Source organism: Alligator mississippiensis, chromosome 4 (genome assembly GCF_030867095.1).
Source record: "Alligator mississippiensis isolate rAllMis1 chromosome 4, rAllMis1, whole genome shotgun sequence".
Lineage (NCBI taxonomy): Eukaryota > Metazoa > Chordata > Crocodylia > Alligatoridae > Alligator > Alligator mississippiensis.
The window spans coordinates 238006493-238023183 of NC_081827.1; the positions used below are offsets into that span (position 1 = coordinate 238006493).

The 16691-nt window shown below is 42.8% G+C and overlaps 1 protein-coding gene across 3 annotated transcripts in view; it reads right to left on the reverse strand.

Annotated features, from left to right (window-relative positions):
* RAB3GAP1 (RAB3 GTPase activating protein catalytic subunit 1) overlaps positions 1 to 16691 on the reverse strand; it is a 37958-nt gene that overhangs the window by 9850 nt on the left and 11417 nt on the right. For all 3 annotated transcript variants that reach the window (XM_059727419.1, XM_014599552.3, XM_059727420.1), the window contains 10 exons: positions 16338 to 16437; positions 11282 to 11363; positions 9940 to 10008; positions 7310 to 7383; positions 6365 to 6457; positions 2440 to 2609; positions 2043 to 2141; positions 1352 to 1524; positions 1057 to 1111; positions 326 to 706 (listed from right to left, as the gene is read on the reverse strand). In XM_059727419.1, coding sequence (XP_059583402.1) covers positions 326 to 706; positions 1057 to 1111; positions 1352 to 1524; positions 2043 to 2141; positions 2440 to 2609; positions 6365 to 6457; positions 7310 to 7383; positions 9940 to 10008; positions 11282 to 11363; positions 16338 to 16437 — 1296 coding nt within the window. The remainder of the gene's footprint in view (positions 1 to 325; positions 707 to 1056; positions 1112 to 1351; positions 1525 to 2042; positions 2142 to 2439; positions 2610 to 6364; positions 6458 to 7309; positions 7384 to 9939; positions 10009 to 11281; positions 11364 to 16337; positions 16438 to 16691) is intronic.

A 16691-nucleotide genomic window follows, 5' to 3' on the forward strand; every position in this document is an offset into this window, starting at 1 on the left:
GGCAACTTACAAAACATTTCAGTTACGTGTGTATTTTTATCGTACAGGAGAACATTGCTCCCTTCAGCGCACTGAAGGGACATGCTTGGGGGAAGAATCAGAATTCTGTAGAAAAGGATCAGGACCGTGTAAGGAAAGGCTGCTGCTTGTAGGACAACTTATAACAAAAATATTAAGTTGAAAAAAGGGCCTTATAATAGACTATAATAGAATGCTAGGCAGTGTTAAATGGGAAGTGATGCAGTCAGCCCCAATGACAGGGAAGTATTTACAGAAAACAAGTGGTTTCTCTCTCTCACGCACACACACACTACTACTTTCTAACCTGGGTTACTGGAATGTAGAGCGGTTCTCCAGGATGCAGCAAGGTCAGTTTTCCATGTTGATGTAGACGACCTTCTGGTTTGAAGTTGGTGAATTCTTTGCCACCTTCTTTTGATCCCCCTTTCTTTCCATTCTCCTGCCCATTTCCTTTCAGGTCTTCTGTGTCACTGAGGCATTCAAAAAACTCTTCTTCACTGTCACTCCATGATTCCCAAGATTTCCCAACTTCTTTTTCCTTATCAGTCTCCTTTTGATAGTCTCCGCCAGAGTGGTCTGCTGCTTTCCCAGTATCACCAGAAGAACCACCAGGGGAACGATCAGTAATATTTGCCTTTTTTCCCTCATCCCTTGCTTTTTTCCTTTCGATACAACAATTTAACATCTAGAAAGTTAAAATTAATAATTAATTTCTAGTGCAATAGCAGCTGTCCACTAATAGCTTCTGTCATCAGAACAATGCCTTTTAAGCTGCACTATATGCTATAAAAGCAGCAAAAACATTATCTCAGCTCTAATAGGTAACAACTGCAGTGCAATTAATATGGAAAAACATTCCTATTTTACCAGCTCTTAGGATAAGTGACCACTAACCACAAGCAAAATAGTGTGGAAAACTAACAATGTGTGTTGGGGGAAACCACATACTGAACTATGTGTGTTAAAAAAATTACTGGTTAAACATGTTACTCTATTTTGAGGAAAGAAACAAACATAGTTCTTCCCAATACTTACCTGAAGCTTCTGGTGCAGAAGACAGCATCTCAGATCTGGAGGGCCGCTAGCCAACCTAACAAAAGATTAATGTTTGCATTTTTGTTTTGTAGTAGACAGACCCTCCCCCTCCTCATCCCTATGTTTCTTCCCTTGAAGGTAAGAGGGAGAAAAGCAGGAGAGGGCAATAATTCAGATAGTATAGCTAGAATCACCTTTGCAATCAGGGGGCAGAGATGGGAATCTCAAAGCATATTTTAAACAGGTTTATCCCAACGATGAACACTTCTGATCATGGGCCAATGGAATCTCTTACCCCGGAATAAGGTAGTTGTTCTCCCATCTGTAGCGCATTTCTAGTACAAATTCTTGCCAGAGGTGGACCACTCCTTTTACCCCTCCATGGTAGAAGTTAATCATACAAAGACATAAAGCTAGCTTGTAGGTCAGACTATCTGAAGGGGCTGATTTGAACTGACTGAAAAGATTCTACATAAAAAGAAATAAAAACACAAAGAAATAAATAAGAAAAATTAGGAAGCGCTGACATTTGATATCACGAAAATATCACAGTATTTACATGGTCCCCATGAGGGTATTGCTGACCTCTCAAGTCTGCAGAAATTGAAGTTATTGTGAAATCAGTGTGGGACATACAAAGATCAAGATTCTAAAGAATTCCTATTACATAAAACCTATTCTAAATATTCTCAAATCATTAAAAAAGACAAACTGTCAACAGTTTTGGAGAAGAGAATAAGTAGAAAACTCTGCTGGCCAGTCAGGAATATAACTGGGCTTTTAAGTTTGTCTGTATTAAACAATGCAAATTGACAAAGAGCTCAGTCTGAAAAACATCTCTTACAAAAACTGTTATGGAGAAGAAAAATGAATAAAAGCTACATCTTAAACAATCTTAAAGCATGTTAAGAGATTTCTAACCCACCCCCCCAACAAAAATTACCCTCACTTTTGATAGTGCAAATATAAACTTCTGTTAAACTTACATATTCTTCACTCTCTGGAGGAGGATTGCTTCCTGCTGAAGAAGTAGGCCTGGTTTCAGATCCATCTGTTAGTTTGTCAGCAGCATCAGGGAATAAGAACTTAGGGGGAAAAAAATACCATGTTGATTTTTTTGTGTTTTTCCCACTTCTCCCCACATCTACTTTCTTGGTATAGTTACGCTAAAATGCTACTAGAATGTCAACTTCTCAAATTACAAAAGTGTAGTGTGGAGGCTACTTCATTCTGTTTTTAATCAAACAGACTTCTACAGTCAAATAGCATTACGTCATTATTTCTCTCATGATAAACTATTACTTTAGCAGTTTTGTAAGTCCCAAACAGGGGGAAGAAAAACGAACAAATGTATATAATAATATACATGAACACCTTGCTTACCAGCAGAATAGCATTGAGGACTTCATTATTTAATGGTGATTCATCTACACCACGGTGTTTGCGAATTTTTTTCTTTGCACTGTGAACCATGTTTGTGACTGATAATTTATGGATTGGGACTGGGGCTGGCTCTGTGAGCTTTGACAAAGCATGGCTGATATCAGCAGTCTCTACAGAATTAAGAAAACATTAAAGGACAAGTTCAGAATTATTTTCAATAGTCTGTATTTTTTATTTTGTATCTGAAATCTAATCAACCTGGTAACCTTTATAATGCTACAGTTTCAGATGTGGAACCAACAAAATTAAAAGGCACAGTCAACTACAAAGCAGAAACTACCTAGAAGGCGTCCTTGCTTCTTTTAGAGATTGAAGATGAAACTGGGTTGACTGTGCTGCTAACATCTTGCCACTTAGGGCGTCTATACATGTGCTCTGGGAGTTGGAGGGGCACTTTAATTAGAGCGGATCTGAGAGCCACTTTAATTAAAGTGCCCAGAGCATCTCATGTATCAATGCCCTCACAGTTCAAAATGGTGGCAGAGTCACTTTAACTAAACCTTGTTTGATGAGCTTTAGTTAAAGCACCCCCATCGCCATTTTTAAGTGTGAGGATGCTGATACACGAGACATTGGAGTCTACTGGAATGCTCCAGCAGATTCAATTAATTGATTCTGCTCCCATGCACTGTATTTATAGCATGTCAGGGCAGCTTCGCTGCTCATGTATAGCTTCCCTTTCTGCCTAATTCCAAAGTTATTATAGTGCCCAAGACGGCGTTTCCCAATCTTTTGGTTGCAGCGGCACACTTACCAGGTCTCTCCCATCCCACAGCATACCAGATGAATGTGGAGCTGGGGGGGGGGGGGAGGGGAAGGAGGAGGAAGGGGAGCTAAGCAGAGGGGTGATGGCACAGCTGAACGCAGAGCATGAATGCAAATCACTGGAGCCATGCCCACCATCTGTCTGTGTACCTGTGGCGGCAGCAGGCAGGTGGCATGGCTCCAGCCAGCAGGAAGCATGGCATACCTGGACATGCTGAGGCATACTGGTTGGGAAACACTGGCCCAAGATATACAAATTAAGGAGACAATGTCTTGCTCTCAAAACAAGAAATTAAAAAACAGAAGTGAACTAGTATGAGAAGCAGAGAAGGTGAAAGACTGAATAAACAGGAACATTTTGCCAATGAAAAACTATCACATGTTCAACATCAAGGTCCCACCGCTCACGCAGGTTTCTAACCTGTATACAGGACCTCTACCTAACACAGGAGGTGCATGGTCCCACTAGGGGGAATGCCATACTGGATCTGGTATTGGCAACAGGGGATGACATGATAGGGGACCTCCAGATCGGTAGCCATTTGGGAGACAGTGATCACCTAATAATAGAATTTAACATAAGACGTCGGGTAAGGTAACTAGTAGGGTGAAAGTGCTAGACTTTAGGAAAGCTGATCTCAATGCACTCAGGCGATTAGTCAAAGAAGCACTGCAGAGTAGGAGTTTTGAAGGGATGGGAGCCCAAGAAGGGTGGCTGTGCCTAAAGGAAACGATCCTTCGGGCACAAAGCAAGACGATCCCCGAGCGAGGCAAAAAAGGGAAAGGGGCCAGGAGGCTTCCATGGCTGACCAGAGAAATCCAGGGCAGCCTAAGGGCCAAAAGGGGAGCACATAAAAAGTGGAAACAAGGTGAGATCACTAAAAATGAATATACCTCCTCTGCTCGTGCTTGTAGGGAGGCAGTTAGGTGGGCCAAAGCTACCATGGAGCTGAGGATGGCAACCCAAGTAAAAGACAACAAGAAATTGTTTTTTAGATATATTGGGAGTAAAAGGAAGGCCCAGGGAGGAATAGGACCCCTGCTAAATGGGCAGAAACAATTGGTGACAGACAGGGGGGACAAGGCTGAACTCCTCAACGAGTTCTTTGCCTCAGTGTTCCTAAGTGACGGGCACGACAAGTCTCTCACTGGGGTTGTAGAGAGGCAGCAGCAAGGCGCCAGACTGCCATATGTAGATCCTGAGGTGGTGCAGAGTCATTTGGATGAACTGGATGCCTTTAAATCGGCAGGCCCGGGTGAGCTCCATCCGAGGGTGCTGAAGGCAGTGGCCGACATCATTGCAGAACCACTGGCGGGAATATTCGAACGCTCATGGCGCACGGGCCAAGTGCCGGAGGACTGGAAAAGGGCTAACGTGGTCCCCGTTTTCAAAAAGAGGAGGAAGGAGGACCCGGGCAACTATAGGCCAGTCAGTCTCACCTCCATCCTTGGTAAAGTCTTTGAAAAAATTATCAAGGCTCACATTTGTGAGAGCCCAGCAGGGCAAATTATGCTGAGGGGAAACCAGCACGGGTTTGTGGCGGGCAGATCGTGCCTGACCAATCTAGTCTCTTTCTATGACCAGGTTACGAAACGCCTGGACACAGGAGGAGGGGTGGATGTCATATACTTAGACTTCAGGAAGGCCTTCGATACGGTATCCCACCCCATACTGGTGAACAAGCTAAGAGGCTGTGATGTGGATGACTACACAGTCCGGTGGGTGGCAAATTGGCTGGAGGGTCGCACCCAGAGAGTCGTGGTGGATGGGTCAGTCTCGACCTGGAAGGGTGTGGGCAGTGGGGTCCCGCAGGGCTCGGTCCTTGGACCAATACTCTTTAATGTCTTCATCAGCGACTTGGACGAGGGAGTCAAATGTACTCTGTCCAAGTTTGCAGATGACACAAAGCTATGGGGAGAAGTGGACACGCCGGAGGGCAGGGAACAGCTGCAGGCAGACCTGGATAGGTTGGACAAGTGGGCAGAAAACAACAGAATGCAGTTCAACAAGGAGAAATGCAAAGTGCTGTACCTAGGGAGGAAAAATGTCCAGCACACCTACAGCCTAGGGAATGACCTGCTGGGTGACACAGAGGTGGAAAAGGATCTTGGAGTCCTAGTGGACTCCAAGATGAACATGAGTTGGCAGTGTGACGAAGCCATCAGAAAAGCCAATGGCACTTTATCGTGCATCAGCACATGCATGACAAATAGGTCCAAGGAGGTGATACTTCCCCTCTATCGGGCGCTGGTCAGACCGCAGTTGGAGTACTGCGTGCAATTCTGGGCACCACACTTCAAGAAGGATGCGGATAACCTGGAGAGGGTCCAGAGAAGGGCAACTCGTATGGTCAAGGGCCTGCAGACCAAGCCCTACGAGGAGAGACTAGAGAAACTGGATGTTTTCAGCCTCCGCAAGAGAAGGTTGAGAGGCGACCTTGTGGCTGCCTATAAGTTCATCACAGGGGCACAGAAGGGAATTGGTGAGGTTTTATTCACCAAGGCACCCCCGGGGGTTACAAGAAATAATGGCCACAAGCTAGCAGAGAGCAGATTTAGATTGGACATTAGGAAGAACTTCTTCACAGTTCGAGTGGCCAAGGTCTGGAACGGGCTCCCAAGGCAGGTGGTGCTCTCCCCTACCCTGGGGGTCTTCAAGAGAAGGTTAGATGAGTATCTAGCTGGGGTCATCTAGACCCAGCACTCTTTCCTGCTTGTGCAGGGGGTCGGACTCGATGATCTATTGAGGTCCCTTCCGACCCTAACATCTATGAATCTATGAAATAAAAATAACCCTTGATCGAGATACAAAAGCGAAGTAGAATAAAAGGTAGAGACACTTGCTGATGAGACCCAAACACTAGAAGATTTTGTTTCCCAAATTACTGGCTGTGAAGCAAGGGAGCTCTGGGTTTTGTGAGAAAATGGTAACATAGATCATTAACAGCTACTGGTTCAACCCAACACAACCTGCCCACACTTATAAACCAGTGATGAAGCTAAAGTTAGGAACACATAAAATAGCAGAATGGAAAAGCGATACAACTAACACAAATAAACCTTGTTATTCAAAAATTAGACAGAAGATTTTATTTTCTACCTTTTCCATCTTCTTCAAATGCAGATCTTCCAAGAATTTCATCGGTTGACTCTTTCCGACGACAAAGTTTAAAAAATTCAGTAAGAAAGTCACCTATAAACATTGAGGAAAAACGTCTTTAGTCAGTGGAGGCTCACTGCTAGTCATTTCAAGAAAAACAGTTAATCCTTGGGGAAAAAGCAGAAAGTTGTGTTTCAAATTCTTAAAGCACACGTTCTAAAATTGTATGTTAAAATGTAGCAAGAGTCAGCCAAAGCCAACTAGAAATCAATCAGCCATATTCCAGTTAACGCATCTCAAATTTTCTATCATAGCCCAAACCTCAGACACAGAGTCAGCTTTCAAAGTGAGTTCCCAAGTTAAAAACCACACACAAAGAACGTACTGCCACCTTGGTTTAGCAACCAAAGGAACTATCAGGTAGAGGAACTCCTCTGTCTCAATCTGGAGGATGGCACCAGAAGAGGCCATCTCTTACAGCATGGGTCTCAACCCCTGGCCCACAGACCTGATATGGCCCCTGATGCCATATTATTTGGAAATTTGGCAGCATGGGAGCAGTGACACCTCTCCTCAGCTGCCAAATTTCTGGACCTGTGGGAAGCTCCAGGCCCTGCAGGCTGTCCAGTCCTGGTATGAACCCTGCTGTATACAATGTAGCACATTACAAAACAAAACCAGCTCATGAAAATTAGCCAAAAACCAACAAAGTCTGGTAATGAAGACATGATTTGAAATCCAACAAAAGAAACTTTTTTTTGGATGAATGCAGGGCTTGAAAGACAACCTAACATGAAGCCTATTCAGAAGCCGGCTGGAATATGCTAAAGTGCTAAGAATCAAGAAAAATTCAGAATCACAAGGGATTAGGAGACTTCTCTCTTCAACTTTGATTTCATCACAACAGCCTGAATGCAGAAGTGGTAAAGAATTCTGGTGTCTTACCCAACAGACATTGAGGATTATCTGCTTTTCTGACCCTCACAGACCACTGTGGTGCTTGAATAGGATCCAAATCACTAAAAAACAAAAATCAGGTTTCATTTTGTCACCACCAGGATCAGGGCAGGATGTATACTGCAAGTAATCAAACTCTTTTGTGTTACTTACAAGGTATGATCTATGGCAGGCGTTCCCAAACTGTGGCATGTGTACTACACAAGACATCCGGGGGGGGGGGGGGGGGGGGGGGGAAATTGCGTAACAGCAGATTTTATTTTCATTATAATAATAGACATTTAAGGGGTTAAAATATAAACTTTATGCTGGTAGGGGTATGCAGACAGCTGGTACATCTGGAAGGGGGCATGCAATAAGAAAGTTTTGGAACCTCTGATCTAGGGTATGGACAAGTGTTACACTGTAGAGCAGGGGTGGGCAAAATGCAGCCCGCCAAGACCTTCTATGCGGCCCATGGGACTCCTAAAAAATTTTGAAAATTAATATTTTTCTGCCTCTGGCTGGCCGTCATGCGGCCCTTGATGGCTTGCCAAAACTCAGTAAGCGGCCCTCCACCCAAAATAATTGCCCATCCCTGCTGTAGAGCTACAAAGGGCCAAGAGAACAGAAATGCACGCTGCCTGCAAAGATACAGAAGTGAGGACAGTTCTACAGAAATGTTCCTGGATGGCTGCGAATAGACATCGCCTTGTCATGCCAGAAAACATTTAATGCTGGATAAAGCGCAAGCACAGACATCCTCACCACTCATCACGAGATAAATCCCCAGAAATGTTTGCACAAGACCTACTAGCAGTTTGTCCTGTGTTATCACGACAGATACTGATATAGTAGGTCCCACAATATTCTCATGGGGCTCGTGGACCAGTCAGTTCTCCAGGCATCCCACATTGCTTTGGCCCCAATTCCTGCCCCTCTGGAATCTGTCCAGTTACTCTGGCCCTGACCACATAATGCTACTTCCCAGAGTTATAAGGCTTCAGGTGGCTGCTGCTGTGTTTACTACCCCACACAGCAGCTTGCCAGTCATTTCAGGAAAGGTGTCTTGAGGCCCTCTGGGTCAAGATACGAGGAGAACACAGAGAAGGTGACATACTTGTAGGAGTCTGCTATAGACCTCCACACCAAGAGGAAGAACTAGATTGGGAATTCAGTAGGGAACTGGCTGAGGCCACATGCTCCCGATGCATGATCATCATGGGGGACTTCAACTTCCTTGTTTTTCAGTGCCACAAGTAACATACAGCACACTGTAGTATTACAGGGGGGGTTCTCAGTCCCCTTGTCCCCCCCCAACATCCCACGGTGCTCTGGTCTCCCCTCCCACCCCTGCAACAGGTGTGGAAGGAGGGAGAGTGGGAAGGACAGCTGATCAATACTGCCTGGGTACTCAGCACTGTCAATGCCAGCTCCCTGTACCTCTGCTAAGGTGGGTGGGGGGAGAGCTGCTGCAAGGACTAGGGGTATCAAAGCCTATTGCTAACCCTATTCTCTGGGGAGCTGCAGCTCTCCTCACCCACCCCCACATGCCACAGGGGTGTGAGGGAGGAAAAGGAAGGAGTAGCAGAGCCGCAGGGGTGAACAAATCCCTATTGGCTCCTAGCTGGAGAAAACTGAATGTCGCTGTGGCAATTTTGCGGCACTCTTTCTGCAGGGGATCTGCAAATCTGCCCACCACTCATAATACTAAGTTTGCATAGCGCTTCAAAGTGCAGCAGCATTTGTAGCACTACAAATGCACATCTAAAGACAACAACAACATCAGCCAACCTAAATTATAGAAATCATTTATATAGCTTCTTTTTTGGACCTCAGAATTGGCTGCTACAAGGAAGAAAGTGACATGAAAAGAACTTTATGAATTCAGGCATGAAAAAACAACAGATGGAAGGCTGTTTTCTTGTTTTTGTGCATTTGTCTATTAAAAGTCAGAAAAGAAATAAGTATTATGTAAATCTAGAATCTCTAAATAGAATGTTTTTCTTTAAGTGTTGTTGAAGAAATTCAATTCTCTATACGTATTTTCACCCTTAGTTTTCCAAGATGTGGAACCAATTGCTATAGGTCCATTAATACAATTACTTGTTAATATGCTTAGTGTTCTTTTGTAAGAGAAATGAGTACATATTGGTGACCCATGTCTCTTAGGTGCAACAGAAAGCAGAGCTGACAAAGTTCTTCAGGGGGGAAATAACACTACAGGATAAAATATCTCCTTTAACTTCCTAACTTCACATTAATGTATATCCCTTCCTCTCAAGGCTAGCCTACCATCATATCCAAAGCTTATGAAAAATAAAAGAATCGAATAAAAACCTTAGAAACAGGTCTTAGCAGATAGAAACACATGCACTATTGTGCTGTGACCAATATACAATGGGCTTTCCCGATAAGCATTTACAAATTTATTTCATAACTTTTTTTTTTTTTTAAACGCAGGTGCTCACAGCTGAGTTATGCATTTATCTAGGGGATTAACACCCAAAAATCTGAACAAAATCCATTAGACTGTTAAGCTCTTGATGCCATTATGATGATGCAAGTTGTTAATGGCTGAAGAAAGCAGACATCTAAACATTTATGAATACACATACTTACAAAAGAGACATACTTACGAATAAACATCATTATCCACAATGATACCTTCTGTTAGATGAGGCCATGTGGTTGCTAAATGGAGCTCACTGAAAAAAACAAAACAAGATTTAAAAATCTGGGATAAATTATATTAAAAGGTGTTCCAAGAACCTTTAGATATTTTCAAAAGATGCAAGTGTTGGTGGGTACTTACCTTTCACTGAAATTCAAGGGATGTTACATTCCTGACTGCTTTTGATTTATGCTTCTGAAAAATCTCCCTCCAGGGCTTAGCCCAATAAAAACACCAAATATGATGCAAGAGATGATCAACATTTTTATACAAGACTAACAAGGCAATCCAATTTGAGGTTTTTTATTATGGTATTTAACCATACATTAGCAATTAATTTACTTCAGGGAGGGAAAAAAAATTAAGATGCATTTTTAACTTAAATAAAATGATATATTCCACAAAGTGTAACAGTTCTTTTGGTTCCTAGGTGTATGTTCATTACTGTGGTATTTACATGCCCTTCCTGAATGTACTAAGTATTATATTTAAAACATAAGGCATACATAGTTCTTTCCCACTTCCTTTACACTCAGGGAATATTGTGGGATTCCTTTAATATGTGTAAAAACCTTAGTGTCCAACTTAATGGGAAGGTAAACCAGGAATGTGTTCAGGAAAAAGATGAATGGAGACTTTTTCCCCCATCAACTAAAGCGGGGAGCGGGGCAAACTGCAACAGACCCTCGACAGAATTTCATCAAAGGGCAAGACAGAGAAATCAAGTTACTATGCTCCTGACATTCAGTTCCTCCTGGAACAGTTACTGCTCACCCAGGAGCAGTGGCCAGTCTTACTTCGTATGTCTGGCCAGTCTAAATGTATTGCATGATTAACCAGTTAATTGTGTAATATATGTAATGTGTAGCAGGGGCCTCTCTCTGATACTTTGCATATGGTCACATCATCTTTAAAAACGTAATCATCTGCAGCTACAGTATGGTTTGGCACAAAAGTGATGATGTTAAGACTTGACTGATATATATAAAGCTGTAAAAAAAAGTTTATAGGACATTATGTTGCATCAAAATGTCCATGTGTTATGGGATTATTTGTCATAAAAATTAGAAATGAAAATAGTTTAAATGGTCAAATATCAAGTAATTGTAAATCCTTACAATACACTATATTCTTCCTTTCTGTTCAGTATTTAAACTATGAGGCCTTTTATCTTCAGTATGTTGTGACAGCAAGGTACTGGCCAGCCCAACTCCATATAAAATTAGATATAAAATAACTTTCATTTTTTCTCTTGAGCACCTCCAGCCTACATTATAACCTGCACAATTTCCTGTACACAGTATTACCTTATTGGATCCTCACAGGCACCAAATGGCAGCTTCCCAAATTCCAGGCCTCCAACTTCTCCGCCAACTAGAGCATCTATATCTGAAGAGAGATCAACACATTTTCCTTGATATAACTGTGGTTAGTTTACTAGAACAATAAATAGGTTGCTGCTTAGTAAAGATAATGCCCACAATGCATTTTTCTGCTGCAATGAATCAAAACAATCACCTTGAAGAAAGCAGTGGTCCTTTGTGTGACCCTACACAGCAATGGGTAGGATCATGGGCAGATCCAGGATTTTGAAAAGCCAACGCACATGGTGAGGTGAATCATAATGAATAGGACAATACATTTTTCTTCAGGTAAAAAGAAACTGGAAGCTGTACCAATACACTAGGGGCTTAGGGCCTATTATTCAGTTTGACTGATGCAAAAACAAGTATAACTTTATCAGGATTAATTAAAAACAGTTTGCAGGGCTGTAAATTAGAGCTACATTACCAGGAGCAACTAACCAGCAGCAGAATTGCAGAAGAAAGGCTACCTTGATTGGTGGAACATTAAGACCATTAAAAGGGAGAGACAGTCATTAACACATGTACAATGAAGAGTTTAGAAGGAATCAAGTAGATTATAATAGACCATGAAGTCAGTCCCCTATAATGTGTGCATCTCTAGTCTGAGACATTTTCAATTGTTCACACTACCAAAAATTAACAAACAAATTAAAAAAAATAAATCAATGGCACCACCTACAGCTAGAGATCTCTTCTCAAAACACCCTTTTTGTTAGTAACCTGAAGTTTCAGATGATTCATTGCTAGTCAATTACCCATCTCCCATTCAAACCTATCACAGCTGTAGTGGTCTGGGTTTGAAATAGATTTTCCCTCAGCTTTATATCTACCAGCTCAAAAACAACATTATTTCACCCATACATTAATTTGTTATCAAAATATTTTTAAAACAAGGAAAATGTCAAAATTTAAGCATTGGGTCCAAGGTCTGTCTGAGGTTTTTAAAAGGCACTAACCACCTTGATATGCACATCTACAGCAGAGGCAGGAATAGAACCTAAACCTTCCAATTATCGACCCTGCATCATAGAGTCATAAACTGTAAGGGGCTGGAAGGGAAGTCACAAGATCATTGGGTCCAGTTCCCCTGCACTAGGCAGGAAAGATAACTGGGGTCAAGTGACCCCAATGAGGTGACCAGCCAGACTACTCTTGAAGATTTCCAGGGTAGGCAATTGCACCACCTCTGGAGGGAACACCCTGACTGTGAAGTTTTTCCTAGCATTAAGCCTGAACTAGTCTTCCAGGAGTTTGTGGCCATTACTCCTGGTTTTCCCCAAGAGTGCCCTGGTGAACAGTTGTTTGCCAAGCCCTCAATGCATTCCCCCGATACAACAGTAAGCTGCTACCAAGTCCTCTCTCAGCCTTCTCTTTTTTAGACTGAATAGACCCAAGTCCCTCAGCCTTTCCTCGTATGGCTTGCCATGCAAGTCTCTGATCATACAGGTGGCTCTTCTCTGGATTCTCTCAAGCTTTTCCATGTCCTTGTTGAAGTGCCCAGAACTGGATGCAGTACTCCAGCTGTGGTCTCACCAATGCTGAGTAAAGTGGGAGAATCATTTCCTTGGTTTTACTTGAGATGAAACGGTTGATGCATGCCAGAGTATTGTTTGCCCTGCTGGCTACAGCATCACACTGACAGCTCATGTTCATACTATGGTCTATTATTACCCCTACATCCCTTTCAGTCGTGGTGCTAGTCAGTTTGGTGACACCAGGCGTGTATGTTGGGGATTGTTCATCCCCAGATGAAGCACTTTACACTTCTCAATGTTGAACTTCACCTGGCTCCAATCCACCCAACTTGCCAGCCTGTCTAGGTCTGCCTGTATCTGCAACCTATTTTCAAGCGCGACCACGCTCCCCCATAACTTGTCGTCCACGAACTTGGCCAGTGAGCTCTTCACCCCCATGTCCAAATCATTAATAAAGATGTTGAAAAGCACTGAACCAAGCACAGACCCCTGAGGGACACCACTGGCCACTTTGCCAGGGTGACACAGATCCGCTCATTAGAACTCTCTGGGTCCTACCCTGCAGCCAGCTTCCTACCCACCTAACTGACAAACAGTTAAGCCCACAATCCTCCAGTTTTCCTGAGAGAACATCATAGGATACCAGATCAAAGGCCTTTCGGAAGTCTAGGTATACAATGTCAACCTCCTCTCTTATCCAGGTGGCAAGTTACCTGGTCATAGAAGGAGATGAGATTGGTAAAACAAGACCTGCCCGCAACAAAGCCATGCTGGCTGTCATTCAGAATCCTACCTTCTGCAAGCATACTGCACGTAGACTTGTTGATGACTTTTTCCAGGATTTTTCCTGGGACAGAAGTTAGGCTAGTTGGCCTGTAGTTGTTTGGGTCCTCTCTCCTGCCCTTCTTGACGATGGGTATACACTGGCCCTCTTCCAGTCTTCAGGGACCTCCCCCTAGTGCCACGAGTTTTGGAAGAGTTTCACCAGAGGTCCCCTGATGACTTCGGCCAGCTCTTCCAGCACCCTCATATGAAGTTCATCCAGTCCTCCTGACTTATAAATGTCTAACTTTTCCAACTGATCATGCACCAGCTCAGCGGCAACAGCCCATTCTGAACCTTATCTAGTATAATTTTCCCCTTAGTCCGGTGAAATACCAAACCAAAGTAGTCATTCAGGAGTTCAGTTTTCTCCCGAGTGTTGGTAACCAGCTGTCCTGAGTTAAGCAATGGCCTCACACTTCCATTTGTTTTCCTCCTGTTCCCTACATACCTAAAGAAGGACTTCTTATTTTCTTTGATTTCTGTTGCTAGTTGAAATTCAGTCGCTACCTTAGCCTTTCTAATCTGCTCCCAACAAGTGTGGACCATCATTGTACAGTCCTCCTTGAGGACTGTCCCAAGCTTCCATTGTTTGAATGCCTCTTTCTTCTTTTTCAAGAAGACTATGATATCCCTATGAAGCCAAGAGGGCTTATCAGTCCTTCTGCTATCTTTCCTACGCATGGGAATGGACTTCTTTTGTGCTTTGAGGATAGTGTCCTTGAAGAATGCCCACTCTTCATGCACACCTTTCCCCTCTATATTCAAGTCACTCACCAAATCATCTCCTTTGGCCAAGATCAAGTCTAGGAGAGCATTACCTCTGATTGGCCCATGCACTTCCTGAGTCAGGTAGAGCTCTTCAATACAGCTCAGGAAGCAACATAACCGATCTGGCTTAGCCAAGTGTTCTGCTCAAGAGATGTCTGGGTAATTGAAGTCACCCATGACAACTATGTCCTGTGCATGCCCAGCCTGTGCCAATTCTTGAATGAGCACCAGATTGAGCTCCTGCCCCTGGTTTGGTGGTCTGTAGTATACACCTACAGTTAGGTTTCTCTCACCACACATTATATATAGAGATAAGTAAAACTATCTTCAGTTTTCCACATAGCAACAGGAGAAAGAAGAACTCAATTAAGAGTTTAAAAATGGGATTATACAACCGCAAAAGCTGGTAGCGGTACAACAGCACTGATGTAGCACCTAAAACTAATTTCAATGCATTTTTTTAAGTTACTAGAGTTCAAGTTCACACGGGGTACATCTACACATACAGTTTACTGCAGCTGACTAATTAATTCCACAGTAAAGCATGTCTACATTCGGGTGCAGTAAATTAACTCTGCTGTATGACCATATTGTTGGGGGCAATACTGCCTTATGGCAGAGACATTTACTGCACAGAAAACACGTGTGGACCATGATTGGGAACACAGCAGTTTGAGCTGAGACAGAGCAGCCCCAGGCTTTCAGCAGGCTCAGGGGGTCAGCTACACAGCTCCACACTTTGGGCCAGCCCCTCCACTGCCTGCTGCCAGGCCAGGGCTGCTCTGCCCTGGCTCAAAGTGCTGTGGTCCCAAGAGCACATGAAGATGCTGGGCCTGGGAACAGCTGAGTCAGGTGCAAACTGAGCCGGAGTTTAATGAGACACACTAGCTGCACATCTAGATTTGCCCAGTGTCCCTTTATTTTCTACATCTGAAATTCCTTAGGTCAAAATAATTAAATACGAGCAAAGAGAGAAGTTTAAGAATCAAAATTATTAAATATTGTTATAAAAGCAAACAACAAAATATCAATGCAAAAAAGATAATTCCAAATAAGCCCAATAACTTTATCTTTGAATCTAGCAACAGCTAGAAAATGTTCTGAGGCAAAAAGGGTAGAAAATTGCTTTAGCTCAGAAGGGAGAACACTGGGGGCATTTATACACGTACTGCAGCACGAAAAGGAGATCCAGTGAATCAGAGCAGACTTGATTGAGTCTGCTCCGCATGCGAGCTCAGGTGTCTGGCATTTTGTCACATGCATTTGTATACATGGCGAAATGAGCATCAGCACTGGGGAAGTGGCAGCAGTGCTCTTTTGAACTAAAACACACCTTTGATGAGTTTTAGTTCAAAAGTGCATTGCTGCCATTTTCTTGGCACTGTCGCACATGTCACTGTTTAGACAAATGCACATGATGCAGCACCTGGTGCTGCGTCACACGCACATCTAAAAATGCCCTGGCAGATCAAGCTGATTTAATTTGCAGTGAAAAAGTCCTGTGTTACATGAACAGTCATTTCTACATAAATTTGTTCACTTATCACAAAACAGAAACCTAACAAGTCTCTCCTTTATTTGAATAATTTTGTTTACAAGACTACAGATACTTAACTCTCCTAACTCTGAAGGGATACCAGTCTTGTAATTTTTACTGAGTCTTCATTTCATACTGTCATGTGAAGTCCTAACCCTACCCATCCACATACCCATTGTTTTTTTAATTAAATAGGGCTTGAAGATTAGGATAGCCAGCCCATCACAATGAATGGTTTGGAGCTCATCTTTTACTTCAGCCTGAGTTAGCACCAGAGTCCCCAGATACTGTTTAAGCTAGATACAAAAACATTCATATTTCTGGTGAGAAATATACCTTTTCCTTAAACATAAACAAATTTAAAAACACTTTAAAAACACCAATCTTTTACCTGGTGGTTGCTGAGGCCAGAAATACTGCAACCAATCTTGAAGAACGTATGTAAGTCGAATAGCAATGCTAACTGGAGGCAGTGGAGTTAAAGGGCACCCCTAGGAAATAGAAGAGTATAAATGAATTGAAGTAACAAATAAACTAGAGTTGCAATAATACTCTTATATTTCGCTTTGAGAAAATAGAAGTACTTGGTGAAAACAAGTGAAAAATAGGTTTTCAATATAATTGAAACACAAATCTCTTCTACATTTTCAAGCCCAAGCAAGTCATTTACTACTAAACAACTTGTTTAGCCTGGTTTTAAAATTAGGTCACTTTTTAAGATGACTTTTTCCTTACAATGTACAGG